The sequence below is a fragment of the Hyaena hyaena genome, unplaced genomic scaffold (genome assembly GCF_003009895.1).
Source record: "Hyaena hyaena isolate Hyena2069 unplaced genomic scaffold, ASM300989v1 scaffold_32, whole genome shotgun sequence".
Lineage (NCBI taxonomy): Eukaryota > Metazoa > Chordata > Mammalia > Carnivora > Hyaenidae > Hyaena > Hyaena hyaena.
Window position 1 is genome coordinate 663,813 of NW_024080663.1, and position 23,212 is coordinate 687,024.

At 36.8% G+C, this 23,212-nt stretch overlaps 1 protein-coding gene across 5 annotated transcripts in view; it reads right to left on the minus strand.

Moving 5' to 3' along the window:
- Window positions 1-23,212, minus strand: part of SLC35A3 (solute carrier family 35 member A3) — a 53,248-nt gene that overhangs the window by 7,709 nt on the left and 22,327 nt on the right. For 4 of the 5 annotated variants that reach the window (XM_039228438.1, XM_039228436.1, XM_039228434.1 and 1 more), the window contains 5 exons: window positions 15,646-15,850; window positions 8,980-9,134; window positions 8,780-8,902; window positions 5,113-5,284; window positions 730-848 (listed from right to left, as the gene is read on the minus strand). In XM_039228438.1, the coding sequence (XP_039084369.1) occupies window positions 730-848; window positions 5,113-5,284; window positions 8,780-8,902; window positions 8,980-9,134; window positions 15,646-15,832 (756 nt within the window). In that variant the 5' untranslated portion in view covers window positions 15,833-15,850. Of the gene's footprint in view, window positions 1-729; window positions 849-5,112; window positions 5,285-8,779; window positions 8,903-8,979; window positions 9,135-12,495; window positions 12,837-15,645; window positions 15,851-23,212 lie in introns of those variants that run through there. The other variant, XM_039228437.1, reaches the window with a different exon arrangement.

Consider the following 23,212-nt stretch of genomic DNA (forward strand, 5'->3'; position numbering starts at 1 on the left):
CAAGGTGTTTTTTTTTTTATGATGAAATTACTCAACTCTTGAATAATTTCAAATTATAAACTGAGATAATTTGATAGGAATATTTTAATATGTGTTACAGATTTAATTATCTTGATCTGCTTTTGAGCCTTAATGGGCTGATCACAACTTACTGTACAATGACAAGAACTGTAAAAAAAAAAAACAAAAAAAAACCCTAAAGTTATATTTACCTTCAACTTCAAGTCCTTTAGTCTTAAACTTGCATTTTCATTATGTCAAATTTAAATACCACAAAGTTCATTTATGACCTTTTCAAAGTAAGTTTTCATTATAACATTAAGACCGGTTCTATTTTAACTTCCCTGAATAAACTAGATATAATGAGAGCACCAACAGGAGGGATCTTTTTCTCTCACGTCGTACATCAGTAGCTACTCTGATTCTCTTTATTAAAATAAAGCTTATTAGCATTAAATATAAGACTTTATTTATTTATTTTTATTTTAATGCTTTATTTATTTCTGAGAGAGAGAGAGAGAGAGAGAGACAGCGTGAGCAGGGGAACATCAGAGAGACAGGGAGACACAGAATCTGAAACAGGCTCCAGGCTCTGAGCTGGCTGTCAGCACAGAGCCCGACGCAGGGCTCGAACCCATGAACTGTGAGATCATGACCTTAGCCAAAGTCTGACGCTTAACTGACTAAGCCACCCACATGCCCCTAAATATAAGACTTTAAATGCTTTACCTGAAGAATAACAACTATCCAAGTCAGTTGGTTATATCCCTGAAAAAATCCATTCTTTGACACCAATTCTCCATCATAAATGTACACACCCATTAATCCAAATATACTCCCAAAGAAACCTAAAAAAAAAAAAAAAATTACGGCATGTGTCATTTAGTTTGTCTGGAGAGATATTTTTGCATTGATGTTCTAAAATTTATATTTTAGCTTTTCCTTTTTTATGAAATTTGATAACTATAAAAATCTTTCACTTGGTTATTTATATAAGCCTAACAAAATTAAACTTTGTACTACATTATGACTATAAGGCACAGACAGGAGAATATAAAAAAGAACAGAGATTACCAACCCTGGTAATGTTTAAATCACATGACCACATGGCTGTCTCATTCAAATATCTGAAAAATGCTCACTTTTGGCCTTTTCATTGTGTCTCATATCTTCCTATTGCAAGCTCTACATTCTTATCTATTCATATTCACATACGTAGACATAAAAGCTGAGGTATGTGGCACAGCATTTTTCCTTCTTAAGAAGTTCTGAAAGTACCACAAGTAATATCCAAAAATTCAAAGCTAAGAAATAGTCGGGCAACATCAGAAGCTGTCATTACTAAAGCCTCGAGGTTAAGGAAAGCCTGCTCAGTGTCAGGAGAAACTGTGTCTTCTTCCCTGCTGCGTTCCTTAGTTCTACCACAGAGCTGATCACATTGCCGTGGGACCTACGAGATTTCCAGGCGCGATCCTAAACTGTAAAGAAAGAAACGGATGCCAGTAGGGCTGCTTGTTAGGAGTAGTCTCTGGTATGACATGCAGTCAGAGTGTAGGATGAGGCAGTTTTTATAAAGCCATAACTACTTGAAGTATTCCATGATGGAAAGGAACTGAAAGGATAGGAAATGTTCTTTTAATTTTATTTATGCCAACTTGATCGTTTTTTAATTAAGTTTTTAATTTTAATTCCAATATAGTTAACATACAGTGTTATATTAGTTTCAGATATACATCAGTCATTTTAAGATGTCTAATTTTGAACATGAACGTAATACAAATTTACAAAATTACAAAAATACAAAATACAAAAAGAAACACATGAGTATTAGGTTTCTATTTTTTAATTATAAAACAACATTTGAAAATTAGGAAAATAGGATACACTACAGAAGCTTATATACATGTCAATGTATACAGATCTACAGCATTCTATCAGTTGTGCAATATTCCATTTATGGATGATAATAATAATAAAATACTTATATAACATGATCTTCCACAAATTGTTCTAAGTGCTTTATGTATGTTAACTTACAACAACCCTATTGGGTAGATACTCTTATTCCCATGTTATAGATGAAGAAACTGATACATAGAGAAGTTAAATAAACTTGCCTTGGCTCACACCGCTGCTAAGTGACGGACTCAGGATTTGAATCTAGTCAGTGTAGCTCTGGACTCCATGACCTTAATCACTGCACTATTTAATCATACTGATCATACTGATCATTTATTTGAGTAATATTCTACGTGCTATTTTTTACAATTGCAACCAATGTTAAAATGAATAACCTTGATCTATCTTTGTATTCTTGTGTAAGTATACCTGTAGGATAAATTCTTATTCAGAAGTGGAATTTTTGCATCAAAACATTTATTTAAAATTTTGTTAAATACTCCCAAATTGAGATACAGTAAGGTTATTAGAATCTATATTCCTGGCAACCATAGGTAATACGAGTTCCTATTTCTCCATCTCTGGCTAATATTGGACCTTATCAATTTGCTAATAGTTGACAGTTTGATACTTGAAAAATGCTATTAAATTGTTTTAATTTGTGTTTTTATAATCTCAAGTTATCTATAACTTATTTATATATCCTTTACAAAACTTTTACTTAGCTTACCATTCATGTGTTATGAGGTCAAATTAGAACCCATTAAGCACCATAAAATTATGAATTCGGGCTTTTCATTCTTATAATTCAAGAAAATGTGGGCAACAACAGAAACTTTCATTTCTTTCTTTCCTGATATTTGCATATTTATATAAATAGCTGACCTTAGTGCTTACTATGCAAGGCACTTTATTCTAAACACTTCACAAGTATTAACTCATTTAATCCTCATAGCAACATATGGAGTAAGTACTATAATTAAGTACATTTTATTGATGAGGAAAGTGAAGCAGAGGAAGATTAAGTAACTTCCCTAAGGCCACATAGGTGGCAAATGATGAAATCGGAATTTGAGTGGTCTGACTATAAAATCAAGTGTGCTTATTTACCATACTATAGATATACTATTTCTGAAATGGTGAATTACATTGGTTGGTGCTTCTTAAGGCTGTGTACTTGCCTTCTAGACAAACCAAACACAAAAAGAGCTAACTTAATCTTTAAAAGTATTTACTTTGAATACTCTTTTTTAAAAAATGTTTATTTGTTTTTGAGAGAGAGAGAGAGAGTGCGTGAGAACACGTGTGTGAGCAGGGGAGGGGCATAGAGAAAAGGAGGACAGAGGATCTGAAGCAGGCTCTGTGCTGACAGCAATGCTGGGCTCGAACTCACAAACTGTGAGATCATGACCTGAGCCAAAATCAAGAGTCTGATGCTTAACCTATTGAGCCATCCACATGCCCCTACTTTGAATATTCTTAAAAAACAAAAAAACAGAGAAACTGAAACAAATTCTATGTGATAAATACGAAGGTTCAGTTTGTTATCACATTACTTGAAAACAGCTGGAAAAATGGAAGAATCAAATTTGGAAGGTTTGTTTGGGAACGTTTAACTTAAAGTACAGGCCATTAGGCGTAGACATTCACTGTGGACAGCCTGACTGCTACCAGGAGAGATACGGTATATTTGTTAAGTTGATGTAGACAAAAAAACAAAACACAGTTTTCAAAGATGAGTTCTAAAATCACAGGAACAGGGGTGCCTGGGGGGTTCAGTCGGTTAAGCGCCAACTTCCGCTCAGGTCACGATCTCACAGTTTGTGGGTTCAAGCCCTGCCTCAGGCTCTGTGCTGACAGCGTGGAGCCTGGAGCCTGCTTCAGATTCTGTGTCTTCCTCTCTCTCTGCCCCTTCCCTGCTCACACTCTTGTCTCTCTCTCTCTCAAAAATAAATAAACGTTTAAAAAAAATTTTTTTTAAAGACTAAAAGCAACTTTAAAAAAAAAGTCACAAGGACAGACTTGAAATAGAATGGTTGATTTGCAACGAAGCTATCTCTCACATGCAGCATTTTCTAAAACTAATATACACCTGGAATACTAAATCTGGAATATTGTAGTAGTTTAAATATTTACTCAAATGAAATCCTTAAGTATGTGAGGTCTTTCTGTTATAAACTATTTACCTTCAGTTAGCAAAATTACTACAGAATTTAAAAGCTAAAACATAATATTTTAAAATAAAAAGGTATACTAAAATTTTAAAACAAAGATGAAAGTTTCATCATTTCAAACTTTTTCCATAAGTATCTTTTTTTTTCTTTTTCAGCTTTATTGAGATAAAATTGACAAGTAAAATTGTAAGGTATTTAAAGGGTATGTCTTAGGTTGAAATATAATATGGTGACTATAGTTGACAATACTGTATCATATAATTGACATTTGCCAAGTATCTTAATCTCCTTTCCCTCTCAGGGAGAGAATATGTTATTTGTAACACCTTCTCTGAGAATTGTAGCAACCAAGAAGAAAGTTCCTGAGTCTTCAAATAGTGAGGACAGAAACAGGCTATATACACACTTATGTCACAGACCTAAAATTCCATATTCTTGAATAAAGGCATTCATTTAAAACTCAATGCTTTTGGGTGTTGTTTTTTAGATACAATGTTTTTGGGGGGAGGGAGAGAAAGAGAAAGAGGGAGAGAGAGAATCTTAAGCAGCCTCCATGGCCAGCACTGAGGACTCAGGACTCAGAGCTCCATCTCACAACTATGATGAAATCATGACCTGAACCAAAATCAACAGTTGGATACTTAACCAACTGAGCCACTTAGACGCTCCTTAAGTATAATGTTTTAAAAAGCAAAGACCTTGCCAGATATTTGTATCAATGAGATTTTATGGGAGACTTATTTATTTAAATTGTTTTATGTCTTATTTTGAGAGACAGTGAGTGAGTGGGGGAGGGGCAGAGAGAGAGGAAGACAGAATCTGAAGCAGGCTCCAGGTTCTAAGCTATCAGCACAGAGCCAACGCAGGGCTTGAACCCATGGACTGTGAGGCCATGACTTGAGCCGAAGTCGCACGTTCAACCGACTGAGCCACCCAGGCACCCCGGGAGGCTGATTTATTTAAGATATATAGTAATCTTTAAGTCTAACTTTAAAAAATATCATTAAAAAAAAAACATTAGAAAGCATTTAAAACTTACCAAGTTGAATGTTTCTTATCCAAACTGATTGTTTGGTTTCTTTTAAGATTTTCTCAAAGTAAACCCCAGCGAAGCCACTTGAAAAACATGCTGTGAGAACTGCCATGAGGCCTACAAATTGAGAGCCAGCTGAAAGTTCCTTAGAATCTGGTTCCTGCGAATCTGAGGGCCACTGAACAAGAAGAAAAATGAAACTGGAGTTTATTCTTACGATATTTTACAAAGTACATATTTAGAGTGCACTCTCAGACTTTAAGATAAAAATGCAACCAATACCATTCTTGGGGATTGCAAAGGAGAGCTTCTGAAAGAAAGCCTTAGAATCATTTTATTTTTTTCCCATAGTGATATTACTGTTACAACTTACAATTTTAAAAAATTCCCTAAAAAAGAGAAAGAGAATGAGCAAATGCACAGATGCACAAAACAGCTTCTATAAGCAGTTCAGTTGTAGAAATTCAGAGTGTGAACTGTTAGAGCAGCGAAAATGAGTCTGGAGCTGTTGGTAATTATGGTGGTTCCATATGGTATCATGTTAGCCACTGTGGGCTTTATCCTATAGCTCAGTGTTCCTGAAATTATCCTCATGGCTTTTGTCAAATCTGTGTTCCACCTGAACTATTAATTGTTATTTTAATTTAAATTTTTTAAATATTTTTTTTTTATTTTTTAGAGAGAAAGAGAGAGAGGGAGGGAAACACAGAATCTGAAGCAGGCTCCATGCTCTGAGCTGTTAACACAGAGCCCAACAAGGGGTTTGAACTCACGAACTGTGAGATTATGAAAAGGGCTGAAGTCAGACACTTAACCAACAGAGCCACCCAGGCGCCCCTTGAAACTTTAATTTGAAACATCTCACTTTTTACAATGTAATACCTACTTTAGCTTATCCCTAGCAATATCTATGAAGATATGCGTTTGAAATGACAGTTATATCTTTGTAATAGGCATTTAAAAATACGTAACTAGGGGCAGGCATCTGAGTGGCTCAGCTGGTTAAGTGTCCAACTCTTGGTTTCAGCTCAGGTCATGATCTGGTGGTTTGTAGGTTTGAGCCCCATATTGGGCTCTGTGCTGACAGTGTGGAATCTGCTTGGTATTCTCTCTCTCCCTCTTTCTGCACCTCCTCTGATTGTTTGCTTTCTCACTCAGAATAAATAAATAAACATTTAAAAAATAAAAATAAAAATGGGCACCCTCCTACACTGTTGGTGGGAATGTAAACTGGTACAGCCCCTCTGGAAAACAGTGTGGAGGTTCCTCAGGAAACTAGCAATAGAACTCCCCTATGACCCAGCAATAGCACTGCTAGGAATTTACCCAAGGGATACAGAAATGCTGAGGCATAGGAGCACATGTACCCCAATGTTCATAGCAGCACTCTCCACAATAGCTAAAACATGGAAAGAGCCTAAGTGTCCATCAACAGACGAATGGATCAAGAAGATGTGGTTTATCTATACCATGGAATACTACATGGCAATGAGAAACAATGAAATCTGGCCATGTGTAGCAACATGGATGGACCTTGAGGGTGTTATGCTGAGCGAAATAAGTCAGACAGAGAAGGACAAATATCATATGTGTGCACGTATAGGAGGATTAGGAGGAACTTGATGGAGGAACAAGGGGGAGAAGAAGGGCGGAAATGGTGGGGGAAAGGGAGAGAGGCAAACCATGAGAGACTCTTGAATGCTGACAAAAACTGAGGACAGATGGATGTGGGGGGGAGGGGGGATGGGCATGGAGGAGGGCACTTGTGGGGATGAGCACTGGGTGTTATGAGGAAACTAATTTGACAATAAACTATTTGTAAAAAAATATAAATAAATAAATAAATAAATAAATAACATTTATTCAAGATAGACATAGCACCCCTGGAGAAAGTGATGGGGAAGGAGGGCTCTGGATGGCAGGAAATTGACATGATTGGATTTGTTTTTAGATAGAGTTTGAATTTTGAGGGATGGATAAGACTGAAGTAAAAAAAATCATTTAGGAGGCAAATGATCACATGAGAAAAAAAGACAACATGAACTGGGGAAGTGATAATAGAGACAGAGAAGAACAGAATCAAGAAGCATAGAAAGCAGCATCAGCAAGGTCTTAGTGACTGATTAAATGTACAGGCAAAAGGAAGAGTCTAGGACAACTCCCAGGCAGAGTACATAATGAGGGAAAAAGTACAAGCAAGAATAGGCTTGGTGGAGGAAAAGGTAAAGTTTAGTTTTGGATATGCTCAGTTTATAAAGCCTATTGAATAACCAAACTAAGATGTCCAACAGGTTTTTAGATGTACAAATCTGAAAGTACAGGTGATGACACAGACCAATGAACTATGAGCATATATGTGCTAATAAAAACCTACAGAATGAAGTCTCCAAAAATAAGGACATAATTTAAGGGAAATACCGAGCAAACAAGCAACCCCAGTTATCAAGTATCAAGAAAGAGAACCCCAGGAAGGAACCCAACAAGGAATCATTAGAAAGATAAGATGAGAAGAACCAGGAAAGAATGGTATCAGAGAAGCTGATAAACAACAAGAAGGGACTGATTAATAACTTCAAATGTAGAGCACCTGCATGGCTCAGTTAAGTGTCTGACTTTGGCTCAGGGCATGATCTCTCAGTTTGTGAGTTTGAGCCCTGCATCAGGCTCTGCACTGCTAGTGTGGAGCCTGCTTGGGATTTTCTCTTTCTTCCTTCCTTCCTTCCTTCCTTCCTTCCTTCCTTCCTTCCTTCCTTCCTTCCTTCCTCCCTCCCTCCCTCCCTCCCTCCCTCCCTTCCCTCCTTCCTTCCTTCCTTCCCTCCTTCCTTCTTCCCTTCCCTTCCCTCCTTTCTTTCTTCTCTCTTTCTCTCTCTCTCCCTCTCTCTCTCTCTCTCCCCCTCTCTGCACCTTCCCCACTTGCGTGCTCTGTCTCAAAATAAATCAACAAAACTTTAAAATTTTTTAATAAAATAAATAATCTCAAATTCTCCAGACATCGAGTAAAAATCAGTGTTGTTTTATGTACAATGTTATTTTCCTAACTAGATTTATGTCAGCTATTTTGAGTTTTATTTATTTTAATTTAAAACTTTTTACTCATTCATTCATTCCCTTGTTTAAATTCCGGTATAGTTAACATACAGTGTTTTATTAGTTTCAGGTGTACAATACAGTAACTTAACAGCTCTGTATATTACTTAGGACTCATCAAGGGAAGTGTACTCCTAATCCCCTACACCTATTTCACCCATCCCCCCACCTGCCTCCTCTCTGGTAACCATCAGTTTATTCTGTATAGTTAGGAGTCTGGTTTTGGTTTGTCTCTTTTTTTCTTTGTTTTGTTTCTTAAATGCCACAGATGAGGGAAATCATATGGTATACAAACATAATTGGACATTACTCAGGCATAAAAAAGAATGAAATCTTGTCATTTGTAACAACATAGATGGACCTAGAGAGTATAAGGCTAATAAGTGAAATAACTTCTATAAAACTTTTATTTCTTATTAGTAGCAGTCCTAATGTAATATCTTACTCAAAGGAAGCCCTCAAAAAATGTCAGTTGTGAGAATAAGTATTTACTTGCTTCAACAAATAACAGAAACATATTCTCCATGCACAATACGGTCTTGAAACTGTGATAAACATGAATGGTGTACTTATCTTGAATAGTTACCTGTACAAAAGCAACTCCTGTCATCAGAATGACGAGGGAGAGCCACTGGTACACACCTAATTTTTTACTAAGCATAGACACAGAAAATAATGCTGTCGTAAGAATTTTCAACTGATATGTGACCTGAAAAAGAAAATAGCTAACATTATTGCTTGTTTGTTTGCTTCTTAAAAGAACTACTAGAAATATATTTTAAGTACCTGATAAGTAGCTGCATCCAGATTTGACAGTGCCACATAGAGTAAATTATTCTGAAGAGTATATATCCCTGATGGAATAGCAAGTTTCAGCGTTTCCATAGGTTTATTAAGTATTTCATCATGTAGTATTCGATTCAGTGCTCTTAGACTACATTCTAGAAAACACATGAAATGGATAAAACCAGTAATTAACTCTGAATAAGTTACATACTTTTAAGGCCTCAGTTTTCTCACCTATAAAAAATGGAAACAGACCTACATGTTAAGACACTTTTAGGTCTGAAATATACCATTAATGATATTAATTTTTCAAAAGTTAAATATTATAACACATAAATTAAGAACATCATCCTTATATTCTTTCATTAGGAAATACAAGCAAATTGATTATATATGTATTTACATATATACACATATATATCTGCACATATATATTTATGATCACCAAAAGCTCAAAGCATTAATTTTTCAGCTAAGTATTCTTACTCTATAGTAGCAAAATTATAAAAACTTGAATTTTATGTATTCCATTTTATCACCAGCCATTCAAGCCAATTAATAATTGTGGAGACTTTAATTATAAAAGACAGTAAAACAACTAGAGAGTGTGTTTGGCTGCAAACAACAGAAAACTCAACGAAAACTGGCTCAACCTCAAGGAGATCTGTCTCATCCTCAAAGGGCCAGGGCCAGGTCCAAAGCTGCTAGAGCAGCTCAGTGATGCCGTCAGGGTCCTAAGCTCTCTCTCCATTTATATTGGCTTTTTACCTTCATGCTTCTCATCTACGTCCACAGGACTATTGCAACAAGGTCACCAAATGATCACTGCAGTTCTGCCTGGTTCTTGTTTTGAGGAAGCAAGAAAGAGCAGGAGGATACGGTGACCTAGTGGGCACCTTGTCTGCCCTCACAGACCAGGGTTTTGTTGCACAGCTACCCGCTGCGGCAAGGGAGCTGGGCAATGTAGTCTTTCTTTCATATTCTCCATAGTAGAAATAACAAAGGGAGAAAGGGGGTGGAAATGGACTTCGAGCTAGCCAGCCTACAGTAGTAATCACAAAATAATGTCCAAAGAACTTTGAGAGTTACATAGAGCCCTAAAACCAGGAGAAATCTAAGGATCCTACTACTTTACCAACAATGACACTTCATAGCTGATTTTCTCTCCTAACGTAAAACTTGAAATCTTTGATTATGAAAACTTTCTTTAAAATGGAAAAATTGGGGCGCCTGGGTGGCTCAGTAGGTTAAGCGTCCGACTTTCGCTTGGGTCATGATCTTGCGGTTCGTGGGTTCGATCGTGGGTTCGAGCCCCGCGTCGGGCTCTGTGCTGACTGCCGGCTCAGAGCCTGGAGCCTGTTTCAGAGTCTGTGTCTCCTTCTCTCTCTGACCCTCCCCAGCTCACGCTCTCTCTCTCTCTCTCCTAGAAATAAATAAAAATATTAAAAATATATATATCTGATATTTATCCTTTCCTTACTCTAAAATAATAGTAAAATAAAAGATAACTAAAAGTTACCAAAAGATTTCTTCTTAGATTTAATAGGAAAAAAATCTAAAATGTTAGCTTATTTAAACATTTTTTAAATTAAATTAAAATTTTAAATAATTAATGCTATCACATATTTTTCTCAACAGGAGTTTAGGAAAGTCTTGTTCCATATTCCTTCCAATTCTTGATATTGCTAGACTTTTTCCTTTTGCCAATCTGAGGGTACTGAAATCGAGTCTGTGGCTTTAATTTGATTTCTCTGCTTGCTAGTAAGGTTGATCTATATTCATATATTTTAAAAATATTTATGTAAATATATTTTCATGTTTTTGTTTTTAAAAATTTTTAATATATTTATTGGCCATTCATGTTTCTTTCTTTTTTTTTTTTAAGTTTATTTGAGAGCGAGAGAGCATGTGTGCACAAGCAGGGGAGGGGCAGAGAGAGAGGGAGACAGACTATGAAGCAGGCTCCAGGCTCTAAGCTGCCAGCATAGAGCTCAAAGCGGGGCTCACAAACCTGGCTGAAATAAGACACTTAAGTGACTGAGCCACCCAGGAGGCCCCAGGTTTCTCTTCTGTAAACTGCTTATTTATATTCTTTGTTCACTTTTCTGTTGAGCTGCTTGTCTTTTCCTTATTGAATTATATAAGTTCTTTGATGTTCTGGATGTTCATAATTGGTAGTTACACATGATGTAAATATCTTCTCTCAGTTTCTGGCTTATCTTCTCATTTGGTTCTATATACAGGCATTTTTTCATTGTAACATACCCCAAATTATCCATTTTTTATTTTTTTATTTATTTATTTTTAAAATATTTTTATTTATTTCTAGGAGAGAGAGAGAGAGAGACAGCGTGAGCAGGGGAGGGTCAGAGAGAGAGGGAGTCATAGACTGAAACAGGCTCCAGGCTCTGAGCTGGCAGTCAGCACAGAGCCCGACGTGGGGCTCGAACCCACTAACCACGAGATCATGACCTAAGCGAAAGTCGGACGCTTAACCGACTAAGCCACCCAGGCGCCTCTATCCATTTTTTAAAAGTTCGTTTGTATTCTTTGTATATTATTTAAAATAATTCACAATACCAAGGTCATAAATATCAATCTTTCATCTACCTAGAAATTTTTTTTTAAGGACTCTAACTCATAACCCTGAAATAGAGAATTGCATACTCTATCAACTGAGCCAGCCGGGGGCCCCTGGAATTTATTTTTGTGTATGTATGACTATCTGTACTTCACTTCACTGAGAGTTGGTTTTACTGCCTCTCTCAACAATGCCAACTACTCATGTCAGAGGTAATTTTGGCTCTACAATGCTAAATGAATGGATACTTCCATTGTTCTAGATCTTAGCAACAAAAATACTACTTCCTCATCTTTCCTATTACATTTACATGTATTTTATTCTACTTTACTGGTGACTCAGTCTTCTTTTGCTAGTTTTTCCTTCTCAAACTGACCTCTAAATGTTAGAAATGCTACAGACCTTGGTTTTTGGCCTTTTCTTCTTAGTATTTACTAAATTACTTCATCCAATCCTTGACTTTAAAGAATTATATAAGGTGACAAATTCTTGCGCTCCATATTCATATATTCCACTAATCAACATCTTCATTTGAATGCCTTATAGGCATCTCAAATTTGACATGGCGTAAAAAGAAAGCTTAATTTCCTCTTAACTTATCTTCTATATATCATTTACTGTAATACCTATTCACCCAGTAATTTAACCTAAAAACCTGGGAATTATTCCTCAGACTGGATTCCCCATTTCCTTGACCTACACACACCTACTCTATTAGCAAGTCATGTCAGCTGTAGCTTAAAAAACATTTATGTGAACCAAATCAATGCCATCTTGGACAAACCTGCTGTAAAGGCCCCACTCCCCCAAAACACATGCACACACGCATACACACACACACACACACACTCTGTCCTTTTGTTTAACCACACCTTTAAGCACACCCTTGAGATATAATGTCCATGATCTATCTTGGAGATATGACTGACACATACCTATACTTAAACATTTTCCTCTTGGACTGTCCCCCAACATGTGCTCCTCAGCCTCTAGGGCTATAAAAGCAGGTCTTCAGGGAGATGATGTTGCAGAGATCTACTCCTCTTGCAGCCACCCAAGACACCCTCATCAAGCTGATCTGTCAGCCTTTTTCTTTAGTCTTTGAGGTCTTTCAGCCTTTGGAGGTTGTTTTGCATATACCTCCTGTTCACAGAACAATATCTCATAAACATCATCTCTTCTCTAGCACTGTAATCTAAGCTACCATCATCTGCTTGCCTGGACTAGCACCACAGCTTCCAAACATGACTTCTTGAACCTATTCTTGCATCTCCTCTACTGTCAATATGGTTGCTGTACTGGTCTATCCATGTGCAAAATGGGACATATTTTAAACATTTCGATTATTTACTTTTGCTTTTATGGTAATATCTGTAGCCCTCAAAGCTGTATTGTATTTTCTGAATGCCAATTCAATCTCTCTTTATTCCGTTCTCGTTCTATATCAATATGCTACAGCCATACCGGCCACCATGATAGATTTAAAAGTATACCAAATTTACAAACAATTAAAAAATGGGCAGCAGACTTGAACAGACATTTCTTTAAAGATAAACAAATGGTCAATAAGCACATGAAAAGATGCTCGATGTCATTAGAGAAAATCAAATCAAAATAAGATACCATGTCACACCTACTACAATGACTATACTTTTTATTTTATTATTTTATTTTATTTTATTTTATTTATTTTATTTTATTTTATTTTATTTTATTTTATTTTATTTTGAGAGAGAGGATGAATGCACATGTGGGGGTGGAGAGAGATGAGAGAGAGGAAAAGAGAAAATCCCAAGCAGGTTCCATTCTATTAGAGGAGAGCCTGACACGGGACTCAATCTCACAACTTTGAGATCATGACATAAGCCAAAATCAAGAATTGGTCATTCAACTGACTGAGCCACGTGGCATCCCTATACATTTTCTTGTTTTGAAAATAACAAGTGTTGGTGAGGATGTAGAGAATGTTCAGCCCTCGAACATTGCCAGTGGGAATATAAAATGGTGCAGTAGCTGTGGAAAAGTTTGGTGGCTCTTCAAAAAGTTAAATGCAGGAGTGCCTGGGTGGCTCGGTTGGTTGTGTCCAACTTTGGCTCAGGTTATGATCTCATAGTCCATGAGTTCAAGCTCCACATTGGGCTTTGTGCTGACAGCTCGGAGCCTGGAGCCTGCTCTGGATTCTGTGTCTCCATCTCTCTCTGCCCCTCCACTGTCTCTCTCAAAAATAAATAAACATTAAAAAAAAAAGTTAAATGCAGAATTACCATGTGACTGAATAATTATACTCCAAAGTATATACTCAAAAGTTATGAAAGCAGGGACTTGAGCAGAGACTTATGCCTCTATTGCAATATTAATTATTCAGTGTTCATTACAGCATTATTCACAATAACCAAATGTTGGAAAAAACTTAAGTGTCCATCACTATATTAATGGCTACAATGTTACACACACACACACACACACACATACATATACATACAATGAAATATTATGTAGTAATAAAAAAAATAAAGTTCTGGGGTGCTGAAGTGGCTCAGATGGTTAAGTATCTGACATTTTGAAAAATTTTTTAAATTTATTTCTGAGAAAGAGAGAGACAGTGTGAGCAGGGGAGAGTCAGAGAGAGAGGGAGATACAGAATCCAAAACAGGCTCCAGGCTCTGAGACAGCTGTCAGCACAGAGCCCAAAGTGGGGCTTGAACTCACAAACTGTGAGATCATGACCTGAGCCGAAGTCAGATGCTTAACCAACTGAGCCACCCAGGTGCCCCATGTATTTGACCCTTGATTTGGGCTCAGGTCATGATCTCACAGTTCATGTGATCGAGTCCTGCATGGGACTCTGCACTGACAGCATGAAGCCTATTTGGGATTGTCTCTCTCCCTCTATCTCTGCACCTCCCCGCCCACCCTCGCTAATGCATTTTGTCTCTCTCTCTCTCTCTCTCTCAAAATAAACATTAAAAAAAAGGAATAAAGTTCTGATACATGTTACAACATGGATTAACCCTTTGAAAACACTGTCTAAAATAAGCCAGACATAAAAGGAAAAACACTGTATGATTCTACATAGATGGAAAATCTAGAACAGGCTAATTCATAGAGACAGAGAGTAGAATAGAGGTTTCCAAGTGCTGAAGATAAAAGGAAATGGGAATTATTATTTAATGGTTATAGAGTTTCTGTTTGGTGTGAATGAAGTTTTAGAAATAGTGCTAGTGGTTGTACAACATTGTGAATATAATCCATGCCACTGAATTATACTTAAAAATGGTTAAAGTTGCAAATTTTGATATACAGGTGTGTGTAAAAATATATTTTCCTAGAATTTCAAAGAATTAATAATGTAATATACCCCAAAATAAAGAATTTTATACTTCAAAACCTATGAATTATGTATCAATAAAGCTGTCTTTTTTCTTAAAATGTATCAAATTAGTCACCACTGGACTAACCAATGCAACAAGTAATATAAAAAGGCTTGACTTTTTAGTCAAAAGTCAAAAAATTAGGGGCGCCTGGGTGGCTTAGTCGGTTAAGCGTCTGACTTTCGCTTAGGTCATGATCTCACGGTTCGTGGGTTCGAGCCCCGCGTCGGGCTCTGTGCTGGCTGCCAGCTCGGAGCCTGGAGCCTGTGTCAGTCTGTGTCTCCCTCTCTCTCTGACCCTCCCCTGCTCACGCTGTCTCTCTCTCTCTCCTAGAAGTGGATAAAACATTAAGAAAAAAAAGAAGTCAAAAAATTAGTAAAAAAATTATGACTTCTCTAAATCTCTAAAAGTTAGAGAACTATATAAAATTTACTTATTGTCAAATTATTATAAATGCAAGAAGCTATATTTCATATTTACAGCATTAACTGGAAGACATGAATCATGATATAAATCAGAATAAAATGTCTTTGTTACTAGACTAAAATTGTCTTAAGAAAATAAAAAATGTTCTTAACAGTAGAACATTAGATAAGGTAATGATGTTCAAACGTGTAATTAACAATATACATTTATTTATATATCATACATAAATAACACTAAAATAATCAAGTAAATTGCAATGACTTGAAAATAGAAAACCAAAACGCTTACTGCTATCTTTGTAGACTAATAAAATGCAGGCCATTATTTTCAAAAGTTCAGCAACAACCACTGCTGTAGAAGACAGATAACGAGGTCCCTCTTCTTTTAAAGTCCTAGAATAACGCATCGTTAGAACCAAACTAGTAGTCTGAAAGACCAAAATTCCCAAGGAAAGGTATTTTAGGTTGGAGGACATTGTTTTCTCTTCATTTGCCTGAAAAACAAAATAAGCAGGGCAAATAAACAAAATTAGAAAATACAGAAACATTTATTAAAAATCAGTATGAGATTTCTATTTCCAGACCAAATTGAGTACGTGCATTCCACCCTTTTCCTGCTAATTATAACTATAAACCCTGGACCAAAGACAAGAAGTAACTACAAGAAGACTCAGGAAGGTGAAGAAAATAAGACAAACAGGCTAGAAACCCCAGACCTTTTTTTTTTTTTTAATTTTTTTAAGTTTATTTATTTATTTTGAGAGAGAGAGAGAACACAAACAGGGGAGGGGCAGAGAGAGAGAGAGGAGGACAGAGGAGCCAAAGCAAGCTCTGTGCTGAAAGCAGAGAACCTGAACTGGGGCTTGAACTCACAACCCATGAGATCATGACCTAAACTGAAGTCAGATGCTTAACAGACTGAGGCTGGAGAGGCTAAATTATGATCAGGCAAAAACAATTATATAAGAATTATTTCTAGAATTAAAGAAGTATATTTCATAATGATAAAAGAGTCAATACATCAGTAAGATACAACCAGTACAAAAGAGTATGTGCCTAATAACATAGTTTCAAAATACATGGAACAAAAACTAACAGATTAAAAATCAAACAAACAGAGGCGCCTGGGTGGCTCAGTCGGTTAAGCATCAGACTTTGGGTCAGGTCATGATCTCAGTGTTCATCGGTTCGAGCCCCACTTCGGGCTCTGTGCTGACAGCCAGCTCAGAGCCTGGAGCCTGTTTCGGATTCTGTGTCTCCCTCTCTCTCTGACCCTCCCCTGCACACACTCTCTTTCTCAGAAATAAACAAAACATTTAAAAAACTTTTTTAAAAAAACAGGTAAACCCATAAGTCATAAGGTGAGATTTTAACCTGTTTTCAGTAATTAATAGAATACACACCAAAACCCCCCAGTAAGAATACAGAAGATCTGAACAACAGTATCAACCACCATAACTCTTGCAAACATGGAGATGCTCCACCAAGTGCCTCTTTTAAGGACTTAACACAGTATGTGTGATCAGTTTATTTCTCCTCCACCCATCATTTGCTTCCAAATGATATTAAGGTTCAATGCAATCCCAAGCAAAATCCCTATAGGCTTTTTTGATAGAAACTGACAAGCTGATTTTAAAATTTATATGGAGGGGCACCTGGGTGGTTCAAGGCTTGAACATCCAGCTCTTGATTTCAGCTCAGGTCATGTTCTCACAGTTTGTGAGATTGAGCCCCGTGTCGGGTTCTACACTGGCGGCACAGAGCCTGCTTGGGATTCTCTCTCTCCCTCTCTCTCTACCCTTCCCCCACTCATAAGCACTCTCTCTCTCAAAATAAACTTTATTTAAAAAAAATTTCTTTTTCTTGTTTTTATTTATTTCTGAGAGACAGAGAGAGATTGTGCACAGGGAAGGATCAGAGAGAGAGGGAGACACAGAATCTGAAGCAGGCTCCAGGCTCTGAGCTGGCTGTCAGCACAGAGCCCCGATGCGGGGCTCAAACCCATGAACCCTGCGGTCATGACTTGAGCCAAATTTGGATGCTTCGCTGACTGAGCCACCCATGTGCCCCTCAAAATAAACTTTAAAAATAAAATAAAATTTATATGGAAATGCAAAGGACCTAGACAACCAAAACAATTTTGAAAAGAAAAAACAAAGAAGTTAAACTGAAAGTCCACACTTTCTATAAAGCTCTAGTAATTAAAACTGGTATTGACACAGGACAGAAGTATAGATCAGTGGAACAGACTATAATCCAGGAGTAAGTCCATACATATTTGGTCAAATGACTTTGACAATGGTAACAAAAAGAAATAATTCTAGAACGAGACAACTACATTTTTTATTTTTTTAATGTTTGTTTATTTTGAGAGAGAGAGAGAGAGAGAGAGAGCATTCATGTGCATGTACCTTTGAGAAACAGAGAGAGGGAGAGAATTCTAAGCAGGATCCGCACTGTCAGTGCAGAGCCCTATATGGGGCTTGGTCCCATGAAAGGTGAGATCATGACCTGAACTAATATCAAGACTCAGACACTTAACCAACTGAGCCACCCAGGTACTCCATTTTTAAATGAATCTCTATACTTATTTATCTCACACCAAATATTTAACTAGAAATGAATCACAGACCTGTCTTAAAAGCTAAAGCTATAAATATTCAAGAAGAAAACAAGAGGAAAATTTAGCCACATAGGAATATGCAAAGATTTCTTAGATACAAAAACCACAAACCACAAAAAAAAAAATATGGATAAATTGGATATCATCAAAATTTAAAACTGTTCTTCCAAAGATACTATAAAAATAGAGGCAAACCACATCAGAGGTGAAAATATTCTCAATACATCTCTTGGAGAATGGCCTTGTGTCCAGAATATACACAGAACTCTTACAATACAGTAAGTACAAGACAAACAACCCATGAGCAAAAGATTTGAATAGATACTTCATCAAAAAAGACAAATGAATGACTAACAGGCACATGAAAAGATGTTTGACATCATAGTCATTACAGAAACACAAATTAAAACCACAGTGAGATACCATTATGTAACTACTAGAATGGCTAAAATTGTAAAATTGATGCTACCAAGCAATGGAATGGATTTAGAGCAAATAGAGGTCTTAACATTGCTAGTGAGACTACAAAGTGATACAACCACTTGAACAACAGTTCGGTAGTTTATTTTTTAAAATATTAATAATCTTTTCATATGACCTAGAAATTCCACTTTTAGGTATACTCGAGAGATCTGAAAACATTTATCAATAATGCTTGTATATAATTATTCATGTGAGTTTTATTTGTAACATCCCAAAACTGGAAATAACCCAAATGCCCATTAACAGGTGAATTACTAAACATACTGTGGTACATCCATATGATGGAATACTATTTAGCAATAAAAAGAAATGAAATACTGATGTATGGTAAAACATTAATGAATCTTTTTTTTTTTTAAATATTTTTTATTTATTTCTAGGAAAGAGAGAGAGAGAGAGACAGCGTGAGCAGGGAAGGGTCAGAGAGAGAAGGAGACACAGACTCCGAAATAGGCTCCAGGCTCCGAGCTGGCAGTCAGCACAGAGCGCGACGCGGGGCTCGAACCCACAAACCGCGAGATCATGACCTAAGCGAAAGTCGGACGCTTAACCGACTAAGCCACCCAGGCGCCCCTAAAACATCAATGAATCTTAAAAAGAAATTGAGCAAAAAAGTTTGTAGACAAACTGTATACACTATATGATCCATTTATATGAAATTCTAAAAAGAGCAAAAGTAATTTGCAATGACAGATGCACATTTGTGGTTGACTGTGGCCAGGGATTGACTGCAAAGGGATAGCAAGGAATTTTTGGTGACAGTGGAAATATTCTGTATCTTGATTGTGTGATGGTTATACAATTGTATTCACTTATTGTAACTCACTGAACTGTACATTTAAAAAGGGTACATCTTAATGTGTGTAAATCACAAATCAACAAAATTGATTAAAGATTCAGAACAGGGGTGCCTGGGTGGCTCAGTTGGTTATGCATCCGACTCTTGATTTTGGCTCAGGTCATGATCTCATGGTTCATGGAGTTTGAGCCCCAAGGAGGGCTCTGTGCTGACAGTACAGAACCTGCTTGGGATTCTCTCTCTCCCTTTCTCTCTCTGCCCCTTCCCCACTCGTGTGCACATGCATATGTACACTCTCTCTCTCTCAAAATAAATTGGATATCATCCAATCTGGATGATATATGGATATCATATTGGATAAATATGGATATAGTAGCATACTTTGCTTCTGGCTCTAATTTCTTTGGATTAATACCAATGATGTTCTGTTTGTCTACAGGCCAATTCTATCCTTTCTGTGATTCCATCTTCCATTCTAAGTTTTGTTAATATGAACCCTCTTTATTATATATCTCTTTATAGTTCTCACAACCAAACCACCATTTATGGTTCTAGTTATATGATCCTTTGTCTTTTCTCACCTCATAATTATTAAAATAGCATATAATATATTCAAACAGATTCAACAGTCATTATTTGGTGCCTATACTAGGCCAAGTACCATGGTAACAGAGAGAGCCTATCCTTGAAGGAACAAAGTCTAGCTTATTAAATTTAGCAGTTCCTATCTCAAATTGAATATGCTCCAAATCCAAACAATGTAGCACCATAAATATGAGGATAAAATTTTCAATAGTGAAAAAAAATGATTGGAAGAAATTACCTTAAGTACTTCATCTGAATTTCAGAGAGAAAATATGAATGATATATCTCTTTTTGTTGTATATAAATTAGAGCATCAGGCCCAGAGGAAAGAATACACAGATTTATGTATTAACCACCTCACTTTTGTACATATGCATTAGCAAGAATCCTAATGTGACATGAAATTACAGCATTTTAGGGAGAGAAGATGCTTTAGAAATCATCTAGCACAAATCTCTTCATTTTATTATTTTTTATTTCTTCATTTTAAAATGAAGAAAATAGTGGACAGAGAAGTTAGATGGCTTGTTCAAGGTCATATAATTACTAATTGGAAATATTAAGTTATATAGTTAAATATCAGATTTCTTAGCTCTCACTACATGTAACTGTAGAATTCCAGAGAACATCTGATGGCCTTTATCTCTATATGGAAGGGGTGTGGGTTCCCAGCAATGTACATTTGACATAGGCATCTGATTCTCCTGATTCTCCTGGAAAATCTACTCAAGAAAGTCTTTTGTTTACTGTGCAACTAAGACCATAAAATGTACCTGTTATAACAGCAGTGCTCTAGTTTCTTTTCAAATGAAAATTTAAAGGTCAGATTCTAAGTCAGAATGTACTATCTTTACTACTTTGCTTTTCGATTTCCAAACATGTACAACAACATCAATACATTGGCCTTGATAATTCAGATCTTAAGCATTAATAGTTACAATGTATTTTTTTAAGTATGTGAGATAATAGAAAAAAATATATATTGGTCTTTGCCCCTAGCTCTTGACACAGGGTTCCTGAAACCCTTGTGATTTCCTAAGTGATAAGAGCACTAGGAGCATCTTTTGTTCTAATATTTGGTCTTTGGTCCTGGTTCCTGACATAGGGCTTCTCAAACCCTTGTCATTTCCTGGGTGATCAACTGATCATACCTATGTAATGAGAACTCCATAAAAATCCCAGTAGTATGAACTTCAGAGAGCTTTCAGGATCACAAGCTATACCCAGCATGAGGATGACATAGCCCAACTCCACAGGGACAGACGCTCCTGCACTCAGGACCCTCTGAAATCTGATGTTATGTATCTCTTCATCTAACTGTTAATTTTTTTTAACATTTATTTACTTTTGAGAGACAGAGAGACAGAGCACGAGCAGGGAGGGGCAGAGAGATGGCAGGGGGTAGGGAGGAGAACAGAATCTGAAGCAGCTCCAGGAGCTGTCAGCACAGAACCTGAGGCCTGAACTCACGAACCATGAGATCATGACCTGAGCTGAAGTTGGATGCCCAACCAACTGAGCCACCCAGGTGCCCCTTTTCATCCAATTGCTCATCTGTAACCTTTATCATATCCTTTAATAAACTGGTATAAGAAAATGTTTCTCTGAGTTCTATTAGCCACTCTAGCAATTTGATCCAAGTTGAAGAGGGGAGGGTGTGAACCTCCAATTTGTAGCCAAATTGGACAGAGTTGTGGGTTATGTGGTGACCTATTTACTACTTGCAACTGGCATCTGAACTGGGGTGGGAGAAGTCTTATGAGACTGAAACTCCAACCCATAGGATCTGATACCATCTGCAGGCAGATGGTGTCAGATGAAGTTAGATTGTAGGATACCCAGCTGGTGTCACAGAAAAATGCGTGGTGTGAGGAAACCACACCCCCTCCCCAACATTTGATGACCAAAAATGTCAGAAGTGAAGTGTTAATGTAGGAAGAGGAAAGGAGACACACAGCAGGAAAGAACTGGATTGTTTTTCTAATACCAACTTGGAAAATAAAATATATACAAACAGATGATCACTGGTCCTAGATCAACTGTAAAGAATGCAACTTAACGGGCGCCTGGGTGGCTTAGTCGGTTAAGCGTCCGACTTTCGCTTAGGTCATGATCTCGCGGTTCGTGGGTTCAAGCCCCGCGTCGGGCTCTGTGCTGACTGCCAGCTCAGAGCCTGGAGCCTGTTTCAGTCTGTGACTCCCTCTCTCTCTGACCCTCCCCTGCTCACGCTCTCTCTCTCCTAGAAATAAATTAAAAAAATTAAAAAAAAAAAAAAAGGAACGCAACTTAATTTATAATTCCGCCTAAGGAATGTATAAACTCAAAATGAAAAAAAATACGAGTATTTCAAAGATTATACAAATATTTTTATTTAATGCATACCATAAATTAACAGCAAATTCATAAATATGAAATCTACCAAAATGAAGATTATGTTCCACATCTATAATTTATAAGATTAATACTGTTTCTTCATTTTAAAGTACACAATAGTTTCTCATTATAACTGAACACAAACTCTAAACAATCTTATGTTTAAAATTTAATTTTAGTCCTCCCCACATTTTCTTCTCTTGCCACCTAATTCCCCTTTTTTTTAATCCTTTACGGAATTGCTAATCCTCTGGTTTCTATATTATTGTTTCATTAAAATTTCCTATCTAAGAAACTTGCATACAAATAATCAACAAGAAACTGTGCTAAGTTCTCTCATAAATGTAGCTTTATTCAATTTACTATCAAAGCCTTATAAACCAGTCAACCAACTACTGCTCATGTTTTTTTAAGGTCCCTGGTTACTAAGCTCCCTGAACTCACTGGGAGTTCAGTGAGGCTCTCAGATTTATAGCAGGAGCAGAAGAGTAAGATGCTTAGATGTTCCACTTTTGCCTTTAACAGCTAGACCTAAAAAATGCACTCTCTTTGATTACTAAAGTAAATGATACTACCTCATTCTGATGGCTTTGTTTTGCTTTGTTCTGTATTTTGAAGATAGCATTTAATACTTTTTAATTAAAAAGTATTAACTATAATACTTTTTAAAAAACATTTTTAAATATTTTAATTATTTCTAAATATTCTTAGAAAAATGTAGAAAACTGGGATGCCTGGGTGGCTCAGTCAGTTGAGCCTACAACTCTTGATTATGCCTCAAGTCATGAGCCCTGAGTCAGGCTCCAGGCTCCATGCTGAATGTGGAGCCTGCTAGGGATTCTCTCTTTCTCTCTCTCTCTCTCTCTCTCCGCCCCTCAACCCTGCTCATGCTCTTTAAAATAAATACATACAGGGGCGCCTGGGTGGCTTAGTCGGTTAAGCGTCCGACTTTCGCTTAGGTCATGATCTCGCGGTTCGTGGGTTCGAGCCCCG